Source organism: Vanellus vanellus (assembly GCF_965231255.1).
Source record: "Vanellus vanellus genome assembly, chromosome: 6".
In the NCBI taxonomy this organism is placed as follows: domain Eukaryota; kingdom Metazoa; phylum Chordata; class Aves; order Charadriiformes; family Charadriidae; genus Vanellus; species Vanellus vanellus.
Window position 1 is genome coordinate 57,527,074 of NC_138911.1, and position 12,348 is coordinate 57,539,421.

A 12,348-nucleotide genomic window follows, 5' to 3' on the forward strand; every position below is an offset into this window, starting at 1 on the left:
GGTGGGTTGAAGGAGGATGGAGCCAGGCTCTTTTTAATGGTTCCCAGTGACAGGACGAGGGGTAATGGGCACAAGTTAGAACATAGGAAGTTCCGTTCAAATACACGGAAAAACTTCTTTGCGGTGAGGGTGACAGAGCACTGGCACAGGCTGCCCAGGGAGGTTGTGGAGTCCCCTTCTCTGGAGATTTTCAAGACCCATCTGGATGCAGTCCTGAGTAACATGCTCTAGGCAATCCTGCTTTAGCAGGGGAGTTGGACTAGATCATCTCTAGAGGTGCCTTCCAACTCTGAAACTCCGTGATTCTGTGACTTGGAGCTGATTTCCTGATACCTTGTGTGGTTCAGGGTAAACTATTTGGCTTGCTTATTTAGGCTGTTAAGCCCTCCTTTTACTGATATAAGCCAGAGGAAAAGCTCTGCTCAGAATACATTCTTTTTCAGAGGAGTTTGGGAAGATAAAGTTTGAGTGTTCAAAAAACAAAAAGGCATTATTGGTTTATATCCCCTGTTCTTGACACCAGGTATCAAAAGGATTGTTCTGCCTAGGTATATTTACAATATCTGTAATGCTTATTCCAGTTGTTCAACTGTGGGTGATGAATCTGCATTGGCCTGAAGATGCTCAGAGTCATAGAATGGTTAGAGTTTGAAGGGAGGACCTCAAAGATTGTCTAGTACCAACCCTTCCTGCTATGGGTGGGGACACCTCCTGCTAGACCAGATTGCGGAAAGCCCCATCCAGGCTGGTCTTGAACACTTGCAGGGATGGGGCATCCACAACTTCCCAGGGCAACTGTTCCAGTGCCTCACCACCCTCATAGTGAAGAATTTCTTCCTGCTATCTAATCTAAATCTCCCCTCTTACAGTTTGAAGCCATTACCTCTTATCCTATAAGTACATGCCCTTGTGAAATGTCCCTCTCCAGGGACATTGTAGGTGCCCTTCAGATACTGGAAGGCTGCTGTAAGGTCTCCCTGGAGTCTTCCCTTCTCCAGGCTGAGCAACACAAACACTCTCAGCCTGTCCTCATAGGAGAGGTGCTCCAGCCCTCTGATCATCATAATTGATAATATTTTTATCATATAAGCCACTCCTTTCAATCTCAGGACCCATTCTTCAGTCCATCTGATGCACTTTGAGGACACACTTTTATAGCAGTGGCTGCTGCAGCTGTTTTTAATGAGCCTGTGTTGCTTACAGCTCTATAATGTGTACTTGCTATTTGTTCAAATTCCTTGACCATCCAGTGATTCAGCATTTCTCCTTTATAGTTTCTCATCAAGGTTACCCGATCAATAGTTATTAGAGAATAATAAGATTATGAAAGGATGTTGAATCTAATCACGAACTTTTAATCGTGACCAGTAATACAATAGATATACTGTTCAGGCAAAAATAAAATGCAGGCAGTCTTTTCTAGCTTGCAGGTTTCTTGCCCACTCTGCTACTGACCACATGCTGCTGGGTGACAGAGGAGTTCACATATGGGAATTTGAGAGTTAAAGAACGGAGATAGACTTCAATGTGTATTGTCTAGCCATAAAATATTTTATGCAGACTAGTCCAGGTGAGCATGAATTGTAGCCTGTACATGGTGATACCACTTTTAATATCAAAGCAGAGATATACTTTTAGTCCTTAATAATTGGAGAACATTCAATGCCTAATTAAAACAACTTTTTTTTCAGTTCAATATTCCTTAATTTTAAGAGGAAAGATTGTTTTGGTAGAAGTAAGTTTTTAAAAAAAGATGTTAAGATAAAATGCATTGCAGACACCACTACTATAGCTTTCCTTTAATGTTGGAGTGAATGAAAAGCGTCGCTTGAGTTCTTTTACAAGCTGAAGGGGAAGTGCAGCTTTGGTAACAGTTGCACAGGATACCTCTGTGCTGTCCATAACTTCCAAAGGAGTGACTGTTTCACACCTAGGTTTTATTTTCTAAACTGATTAGGTTAAGGGGTTCTATAAAGTAAGTAGGTAAAACGCATTTGCTGTAAATGGTAGTTTAGTATTCATTGCTACCAGCTTAATGTGCTTTATATTATTAATAATCTGAAGTTTAGATTCTATCTCGCTACCGTTACAGCCTCTTGCTGTGTGCAAGTTTTTGGTTCTTTATTTTAACATGCATTTTAAAGAGTCCTTATTTTTAAAGAAAGTGGACCCTGAAGCTCTGAACTGGCAATACTATAGCTATTTCATAAATGGATGTGAAATTCATGTATACAAGTGGAACTTCTGTACCTTTTTCTTATCCTTAAGTAGTGTTTGGAGTTCTAGCTGTGGCTTGCAGAATCATCTAGAAAAAGTCTTGCAGTAGGATGTTACCAGATTTGAATAGTGAAAACCTCTGAAAACTCTTATCACTGGGGTTACTGATTGTCTACCCTTACCCTTACTGTGCTTTGCTTACTCTTAACATTTACTGAAGCAATTTGTGTAATTTCATTGTACTGACTATAATTGCTTCTCATCTCCTAGTACTGAATTTTTTATACCAAGAATAAAATGGATAAATACAAAATGGATATTAATGAAAGTGAAAATACTTCATGTTGGCAGTCCCATAATCTTGTACCCTAGAGTCCTCTTGTCCCATGTGACAGCTAATACTTTGTGCACATTTGGTCTCAGTTAATGGAGCCTGACAGTAGCAGTGCTGCTGCTTTCTGTGAGGGCAAGGCAGGATACTTATAGAGTGTATTGCAACAGTGATCGTAATTACCAGTAGTTCCACTGGGGGTAAGGATAAGCAGGATACAGAGTTGAGAATGGCCCCTTGAAAATCCTGGGTTTGCTTGTATATTTCTTGTCAAAATGTGAAATATTAGCTGCACAAAGTGTTTTATGAAATGCTTGTTAAAGATGTTTTACCTTTACTATAGAGAGAATAATAAAATGCAAAAAAGCTAGTTTATGTTCATAATGCAAGCCTACTAGAGCATTTACTAGTGCTTAGCAATTTTGCAGAAAGATGAGTACATCTTTTGCTTTATTTTTAAAATTTAACTTGCACCAGAGAACTTATAATATCTCAGCTACTAGCTTATGCAGATTTTGGAATTTTATAAGAACAAAAAGAGCCTCAGATCAAGATAAAGCTGCTAGTTGTCAGCGTGTGGGTGTGGTATCTTTGGCTGCCTTGAAAAATAAGCTATTTCCTATGGATTATGTTCCAGGGTTTTTTAATATTTCCTTTGGGACAATTTTTTAAATTGGCCTTCCTGTAATGAACTTTGCAAGGCAAAGGAAAATTCAGTTATACAGTAGATCTTTATCGTCTTAACATTTTCTTTACTAGGTTTTCTCTTAACCGGTTGAATACTTTTGAATTGAATTTATATGCTCTTATATGCTATCAAACTCATCACCTGAATACTGCCACCTGTTTGGTTTTTTGTTTGTCTTTTTTTAAAAGGTGAAGACTTGTTAATAGAACGAGTGGCACATGCTGGCATGATCAACCCAGAAGATCGATGGAAGACACTACAATTTAATGGTCCTGTTGCCCATTTTGAAGTACAAATAAGAGTGAAGTGTGATGAAAATTACTACAGTGCTCTGTGCAATAAATTTTGTGGCCCTCGAGATGATTTTGTTGGCCACTACACATGTGATCAAAATGGAAACAAAGCCTGCATGGAAGGTTGGATGGGAGAAGAATGTAAACAAGGTAGTATTGGTTTGCTTCATTATAGATTAGCTCTAATGTGTATATATAATAGGTATAAGCTGCAATTTCTGTAGTGTCGGTGCTGTAGCACATTAATTTTAACACATGCAGACTTTGTTCTTCGAATGAAAATCTTTGAAAAAACATCGTTTCTGAAGAGTGGAGCCCAGGGCAGGATACAGTGTTGCTTGCAGGTTGTGCTATGAGGGCTACACAACAAATACGGGATTCGAAATAGTGAAACATCTTTTTACTAATTGACTTTATTTGATGGTGGTGTTACTTCAAAGGAAAATGATAAATTGCTTCTGTTAATGTAAGATTTTATTGAACAGTGATATCAGTAATACTGTAGACATTAATCCTGTAAAAATGCCCTTGTAACACTATTTTCACAAATGAAAAAGTTTTAAGTATAATGTATGCAGAGCTGAAAGCTTTTTGATAGCTCTTAATGTGAACAGAAATTCAAGTGTAGTCTTCCTCTTTAATGTTCCACTCAATCAGATCTCTTTGCATTTTGCCTTCAGTCTCCGTGAGTAACTAGTGATAAAATTACTTTACATACTCTTCTTTCTGTTGAGGGTGGCTTGTTTTTGTTTTCTGTTCCTTTTCAGTAAAAAGCCTGTTAATCAGAGGGGAGATCGTTTTTAGGGCTTACTCAAGGTCATATGTATGTTTTGAAGTTTGCGATTTCCAGCATAATACCGGTCTAATACCAGGTTTAAAAAAAAAAACTGTATTTGATAAATGTTTCAGTGCTGACACTCCTGCTGTGAACCTAGTTGGTAGCAGCTTTTTCAAGGAGTTACCTTAAGTTATTTTTCAAACAGCTGTAATGGGGTTGTGTTTTGTGAAATAGCTAGCTGGAAGCAACAACTCTTCGAAGATGGTGAAAGACAGTCTGCTTTGCACAAGCCACAAATAGGCTAAATGACAGAAGCCCTAGCTGAACAGTTCCAGGCTGCTGCTGTACTAATGGATTGCTTAGATGCCCAGACTGATGCCCAAACTTTTTTCTATTTACAGCTGTATGTAAACAAGGATGTAATTTGCTCCATGGGGGTTGCAGTACACCTGGGGAATGCAAGTAAGTCTGCATGCTTGAGTATCTTTTTTTTGAGTGCTGATCTTTCTGGTATTTTCTGTGTATGTTGCTACCTTTTAAAAGTCTACTCTAAAATGGGAAAAAAAAATCTGTATGATTTTATAGATGGAAATACATACAATTGTATGGATGGAAATAGATCTGAAGTAGATTTCACGTGTGTAAGAACTGCATATACTTCATGCTGGTTTGTAGTCCTAGTCTATTTTTTTGTGTGTATAGGACTGAGCAGACTTACTTCATCTAATCCAAAACTATGCCTTTATGAAATGAGAATAATCTTTTTTCTTTCTTTTCAAAATTCTCAGGAGCTTTGATTTCTGTGTACTATCTGTTCCCTTCAAATAAAAAGGGAAACTTGCTCTTAGGACTGTTACAACTAGGAAATGTTCACAGTGCTAGAACCCTCAATATATGTATTTGATCACCAAAATACAGTAAACTCAGCTTTCCCAAGAAAAAAAAGGTTTTGTTGGTAGTTAATGGAGATAACAGTAGTAACGCCAACCTAAACTTTCTACCCCAAGTGAATGTTTTTTGGTCTCTAAATCTAAGAGAACAGAGCCTGAAATGTTCCCTCAGCTTTGTGATGAAGCCTAAATAGCCTTTGTGGTAGTAAGAGGAGTTGATTGTTTCCTTGTAAAAGTTCAGGCATCCAATGCAGTAGGTCAAGGGGAAATGAGTGTTATTTTTACACTGGCTGTTGAAGAAATGGGACAGGCCTACTTGTAAGTTTGGGATCCTGTGTAAGTTGTTTAGTTTATTTGTGGTCAGAGTTGTACGTGTCATTGTAAGATTTGTGCAGTGGTTCCTTTGTAAGCTGTATTGAATGTGCTTGCTTGGAATGATGTGAAACTGAACTGACTGCCAGAACCCCCGAGAGCTGACAAATAACCATTTGTGGCAAGCTGTGACAGTTTAAGGCAATTGTGTTTCATCCTCCTACTGGTAACTACTACAACCATCATGGATGCAGGTTGCTGAACTTTGCTGGGCTTAGAGCTAAGCTGGGGTTGAAGTGCCAGTTTTTGAGCTGTGGCAGCTGACATGCAAACGATTCCCATCCTGTTGAAGAGCGTGAAGTTTCTGACAGTGGAGTATGGCAGATAACAAAGTCCTAAATCATTGCACCACAGAGTGGTTCCTTACTGCCCTGAAACTTCCATCAGATGCTGCTGATTTCTAGAAGATTTGCTGTGTTGATAGCTCTCAAATCTGACTGAAAACTGTAAATTCCAGTATATGAAGTGCGGTGTTTCGCTGCGTGTGCATTTTCACTTTTGAAGGGCTATAAAACCTCCCTTAAAAGCTTTTTATTTTCTTTTAAGGCAGGCGTTTAAACCATGGCTTCCTTTTTGTAAGAAAGAATATTTCTATTAATGTTATTTAGGATCTCTTCTTATCATTAAACATTTTGCTTGTGATTTCAAGTATTGTGTGCTCCTACTGCTGTTGGTGATCTTTTTAGGTTACAAGTAGAGATTGTGGTTGAGAGCTGAGCCAGTATCACTTCTGCCTGAGTAAGAATTACTCCTCAAGCCTTCCAAGAACACGTTTTTCCCCTTGAGAACCTACTCTAATGAATTTTGATTTGTGTAAGGGTTTCTGGAGTCCTGTAGGTATCAAAGGAGCATCCTAGGAGCCTGTGAATGTTTGCTTTTCGAACTCAAGGAGCATTTGAATAAAGGTGAAAAAGCAACAGGCTTAAGCAAATGTGTAACAGTACCCTTTTTTGAGGGGGAGAGAGGGGCTGGTGCAGTTTCCTTTTTAGCTTTCATTTCTCTGTGATACGAGCTGTATCTGGGAAGACAGAAGTTGGAGAGGAGGCGGAAGCTTTGAAGGGAATACAAAACCCTTCAAGACAGGGGGTGGGGTGGCTATGGTACCTTTTACCTCTGTCAATAGGTAGTCTCATACAAGCAAAGCCTTTCCTTACTGCATGTCACTGATGTGAAGAAGCATCTAATGTTGTAAGTCTAGGTGCCCTCTTCTAACCTGCCCAGCTAAATAAAGCTCACAAAAATAACACTGAGTCTGCTGAAGGACTCTGATCAAAATCTTACTGTTTTATTGGATGGATTCTCTCATCTGAAAGAAGGTACTGGGGGAAGGAATGAGGGACTTAATGTTTCAGATGGGTTGTATGCCACTTGCGTTGTTTCTTAATGCCTGTCCGCTGAATTGACAGATCTGTAGTCAGCCCATAGAAGGAAAACAATGGCCTTTCTATGTATGGACACTCTATTTCCAGTATTGCAGAAGGTTCTCAGCTACCTCTTTAAATGTGATTTAGTAGCTTGAGCTTGTTCACACCGATATCTTTAAGCTTGTATTCTATAGTGGTTATTAGGCTACATTAGAAATGTTGCTTTTAACCCAAATGGGTAATAACTTTCAGTAGAAAAACGATGCTGAACTAAAAATAAGCAGGGCTTGCAGACGTGACCTTTATCTTCAGCAGTACAAAGGAAGCTGTTGTTTAAAAGAAACTGCTATGTTTGGTGCTATTGAATTATAATCTAGATTCCTTCATCCTGGTTTTTGGACAGTTGCCAGTGTCATTTAACAGGTGAAAACAATGTCCTTTTTTTAATTCAGAAAGAAAATGAAAATGTGAGAAAAACATGGGTGTGAGATGTATGGAAATCTACTGGTGCCAATAGCTACTTGATTGCCAAAATCTGCAGTGGCGTTTATAAATAGAAAAGTTGGAAAACTGTTTCCAACTTCAACTTGCATGAACATGCAGGTAACTTAAGCAATGGCTCTGAGGCTTCAGCCTAACTCTCATAGCAAGGATCTACCCTCCATGCTTTGATGTTCCAAAGTAATTTAGAGCTGTTCTTGGATTAAATGTTATACTAAAACAAATCTTAAAAGTAGCTAAATGACTGCAGACTGTTAATAAAGGATATGCCATTAGCGGTAACCGTACTTGTTGGGCAAGTTCATGATGTACCCCTTGTTTTGAGGAAGTTAGTGCTGTGACGTTTGCTGTTTCTTTTGTTGAGCTTTCACTGAAGAAATGGAAAATAAGTAGGGGGTAACCTGATGTCAGAAAAGATTTTGTGGTATGGCTGGGTCTAGGTGATAGGTTTTTGTCATTGTGGAGGCAGTTCAAATATGTAAGACCTTGCACTTAGCCTTGTTGAACTCCATATCTAGACTCAAAGTATTTGGCTGCTGTAATTTCTTTTTTTCTTTAGCCTGCAGTGGCAGACCAAGTGGTCTTACTGATTGACTTCACCAGCCCAGAGTAGTAGAAAGGATTGTCAAAGAAGCAACACTGCCAAGCCATGATGATTGGTGCTTTTTTGTATGTTTTTGCATCATTTGAAGTATTTTGTTAAATTCAATTAAACTGTCTGGAGACGAATGAAGTTTGATCTAATGGCTTATAACTGGCTTAGGCTCAATCACCTTATGAAAATATCAACATGAATATAGAGAAACTACAAGTGACGGTCTCCTTCCTTGATTAAAACTGCTGACTTGAGTATGTTTGGTACACCACTTATAAATTGTCTGTAGGCTTAATGGCTTCACTTTCACTTTGTGATCCAGAGTGGTATGGGTTTGGCAGAAGTCCAGATATGCCTCCTATTTGGACTATGTTGTCATATTCCTGCCAGGATGATGGTATTTTCAGAAGTCTTTCTACTTCTCTTGTTGCCTTTGAATGTTTGAATTTCTCTTTCAAAGCAAAACAAAAGGGGCCAAACCCTAATACTACTCAGCTTGTGTTCAGCTTCTGGACCTATGGTAGGACCTAGGTTATGTCCTAGGAAATGCAAGTCTTACTTCACACAATTATGATACAAAAATTTTTGTTAGAATGTGTAGGTGAGCTGAAATGAATTAGAAATGGGATTGTTAATAATACTTTAATGTGAATTTGTGCAAGGTGAACAAAGCAAGCATACAGATTTTTAAACTTCTTAAGGAAATTAATTGTATAATCTGTGTACTTTGAACTGTTTTACTCTAAAATTACGTTTGAACTACATATGACAAATTTTGGTTCTACAGTGTTGGTCACTTTGTTATTTAATCATGTCTTATGTTTGTCCTGTTGAAACAGGTTTCTCAAACTTCTTTTCCAGTGCTATGTCTTTTGGAGTCCTTGTATTTGATTTCAGCCCTGCTTGTGAGGCTGATTTTTTAAATTTTTTTTTTTTTTTTTTTTTTTTTTTTTGAGTTCAGCAGTGCCTGCAGGTGCTGTATGCCTCTCCCGAGTGGTTTTGCTCCCTTAATCTGTCACTATAAGGGCTAGAACGTAATCAGCCATTATTCAATACTTTCTTTACAGAGATGCAGGAATAAAAGCCTGAGTTGCAAAATGAGCTACAGCTACCTGGAGTGTTGGGGGTGTAATAGTGTTCTAGAGAACCTTTGTTAAATGTTAAAGGCTTGCATAGTCTTCCTATCCTTTTCAGTAGGAGGCCTACCAATATCACTAATCTCTTGCTTATGTTTTCATGACAGTTGTTGATGTTAACCATGTTATCCTCCCATTTGGGAACTCTGCCTAAACTTTAAAAAAAAAAAAAAAGGCAGCTGGATTGTAAACTCATTCTTGGGTACAAGGAGATCTGGTGAGGCATCTCAAAGCAGGTTGTTATTGAAAGACTGTAGAGGACTAACAAAAGATCTTAGAGGACTGAAAGAAAGAAGGAAATTCAATGCTAGCTTCTAAAAATGAGGAGAAACTAAGAGATAGGGAACTTCCATACTAGTTAGATCAGATAGAAATCTCAAAAGAACACTGAAACAGGTATATCATTTCTAAACACGTGAGAAATTGTTCACAGATGAGTTGCTGGCTAAGCAGGACTTGTCAAGAGCAGTTCTGAATGATATGGCTTCCTTCTGCAACTGTTCCAGAATGGAAGTATGAGGAATCTCAAACTCTGTAATTTGGAGAAACCTCATAACCTGCTCTGAACAGTAAACTAGAGAGTCTTGTTTGAGCAGTGTGCTAGCTGCTGTGGCCTCTGACTTTATCAATTCCTGCAACTTGGCCTAGCTATGGTTCCTAAAGAATGTAGGGTAATTGTTTGGCCCTGCAGGAATGCACTTGGTTCCCCTACCTCGATCTCTTCTCTCTTCTCTTTGGTGCAATGTATTGCATCTGAGCTTCAAGTTTCAAATAACTTGGAAAATTTTTACAATTGCTGCGTCTCATCATCTAAATTCTCTTGCCTGTTGTCATAACCAGTATGCCTTTATTATGGTAGGGGTTTTCTGTGTCCTAGTGGTAAGCTTCCTGGGATTGTTGGCAAGTATTTAACAAGTAGACATATTAAGTTAGACAACAAAGAATCCCGTTATTTGTTTCTTTATTGGTCGGGGAGGTGAGGCACACTCTGCACTCACTTCTTTGGATGGTTAGTGGGTAGAAAGACACAGAATTTATACTAAAGTTGGATGCTGCTTCCAGGAGAATGGGAGCAGGTGCACAGGAAGTAAAAACATGTAGTACTTTAACCTGTGTCTACAATAGTAGGTAGTGCAGACAAATTGGAACAGTAGATCAAAGCCGTGTTGAGAACCCAATATCCATACTAAAAACACTTCATTTTTTTAAATTTTAGACTAATTCTGTTCTTGTGGACAAGCTGTTTGCAGCTATAACGCATTAGGAGTGCTCCTTGCATACATTGTTTTATGTTACCTTAGTTTAATCTAAAAGGAGTCCAATTCCCTTGTTCCAAAACAGCTCTGTGATATGAACCAACACACCAACAGGAACAATCAGGCAGTTCACTTAAAGCATGCTACTGGTGTGAACTAATGCAAATATAGACATGGCCTTAGAGCCACTTACTGCAAGTTAACTGAGCAACCTTTCCCCACGTGTTCTGGGTAAACAATTTTTAACCATCCCCTCTATCAACTCCTTCACAAAACTCTAAATAAAGTACTGGAGTGAGAATGTTAGCTTTCATTGACTTCCTTTGTCAGAGGAGAAACAAGTTTGTAGGGGAAGGTCTGTATCTTTTGGTCTAATAAAAATGATGGGGGTGAGAGGAAAAGACAACAAGCTTTCAGGTAATTAAATTATTTGAGTTGATTAATGAGCATCTTCTTCCCTATTCACTAAACCATCATGCCTATTTCAAGGGTAGGAAAGTGGAGAACGCGCTTCTGTAACAAATCCTTAGTGAGTACCATATTAGCTATAACATTGAATCTGGATGCTCAGAGTCATAGGATCTCCTAACAGCTAGACCATATTGCTGCCTGCTATGCAACAATTAATCTCTTAAAAGATTAAACAGATTTTCTTATAGTTATTTTAAGTGAATAACTAATATAAAGCTATTGTTCTGGCCTATGCAACACCATCCTGTTCGCGTCATTAGAAAATTTAGTGGTTTTCCATTTAAGAGGGTTATTTCTCCCCCGCCCCTGAATGATGCATTTTACTTCTGCTCTTAATGTCACTGTTTTGCTCAACTTTCCTGTGTTGAGTGTTTTGGCCACGGCTTCCAATTGAAATATGAGTGGAAGAAGCTCTCTCCAAAAAGCCTGCTTAAAAAATGATGTGTAAATATGGCATGATGATTCTCACTTCAGCTTTTGCAGGATGTGCAAGATATGAGTAAGGTGTAACCTATGGTAATTAAAGGCTTATACCACATTGCCTATATCATTTCTAGGATTTTTTCAATTTATTTTTAGGCCCTGTATATTGGACCTACACTTGAGAAAAATTTGGTTTTGATTTCTTTCACATTGATAATTTAGGTGTACTTGTGCGTTAAGTGCTGACAAAGCTGTGTAGCTAGGTGTAGAACAGAATTTATTTAGGTATCCTCTCATTCTTAAGTATTGCAAACTTTTTCATAAGGTTAACCAGAGTAGATTAGTGATTGGATGAGACCTGCGATATGAAGTTTCTCAGGTGAACTTTCTGCAGAGAAAGTTCAGGACTCTCGACTCCCCAGAAGTGATTGGACCAGGACTATAAACTATGTGTGAAGACAGTACAAAACAGCTGAGTTACTACTGACTGTGGAGAGCACCCTAACTTTTTGGTATGCAACAGGCATCTTCCCTTTGGATAAGCAGGAGTTAATCATGGAAGGTGCTGAGGGACCATGGTTTACAGACCATCAGGATTTGGGTACATGTCTATGCCTTTCCACACCACTTGCATAACTGCCATTGTAGGATTTATCATAAAATCATGGAGTTTTGAGTCCCACCTCCTGCCCAAAGGAGGTCTAGTTACACCAGGTTGCTCAGGGCCTTATCCTCACAAATAATGTATCTGTTTATATATAGCAGCATGGGATCTTCTGAATACCTTGTGCTATCTGATTTGGAAATGCTCAATTTAAGCCTAGCTTTCACTAAATAATTATAACACAAACATCCTCAGGGGAACATGAAGACCAGTATCAGCCCTTTCCTTAATTACAGTTCTTTCAGAAGAACACAAGGAAAGCATAGTCCTGTAGAAAAATCTCTGTTTTATTGAACTTGACCAGTTTAACTTTTTTTAATAGTCTCAGAGAAAGCAAAAGACCTAAATCTTCTATTTCTTTCTCCTTTC

The 12,348-nt window shown here is 38.5% G+C and overlaps 1 protein-coding gene across 1 annotated transcript in view; it reads left to right on the forward strand.

Annotated features, from left to right (window-relative positions):
- Nucleotides 1-12,348, forward strand: part of JAG2 (jagged canonical Notch ligand 2) — a gene marked incomplete at its 5' end in the record, with an annotated part of 74,024 nt that overhangs the window by 31,108 nt on the left and 30,568 nt on the right. Inside the window, 2 exons of the mRNA XM_082485778.1 lie at nt 3,425-3,679; nt 4,709-4,769. Coding sequence (XP_082341904.1) covers nt 3,425-3,679; nt 4,709-4,769 — 316 coding nt within the window. The remainder of the gene's footprint in view (nt 1-3,424; nt 3,680-4,708; nt 4,770-12,348) is intronic.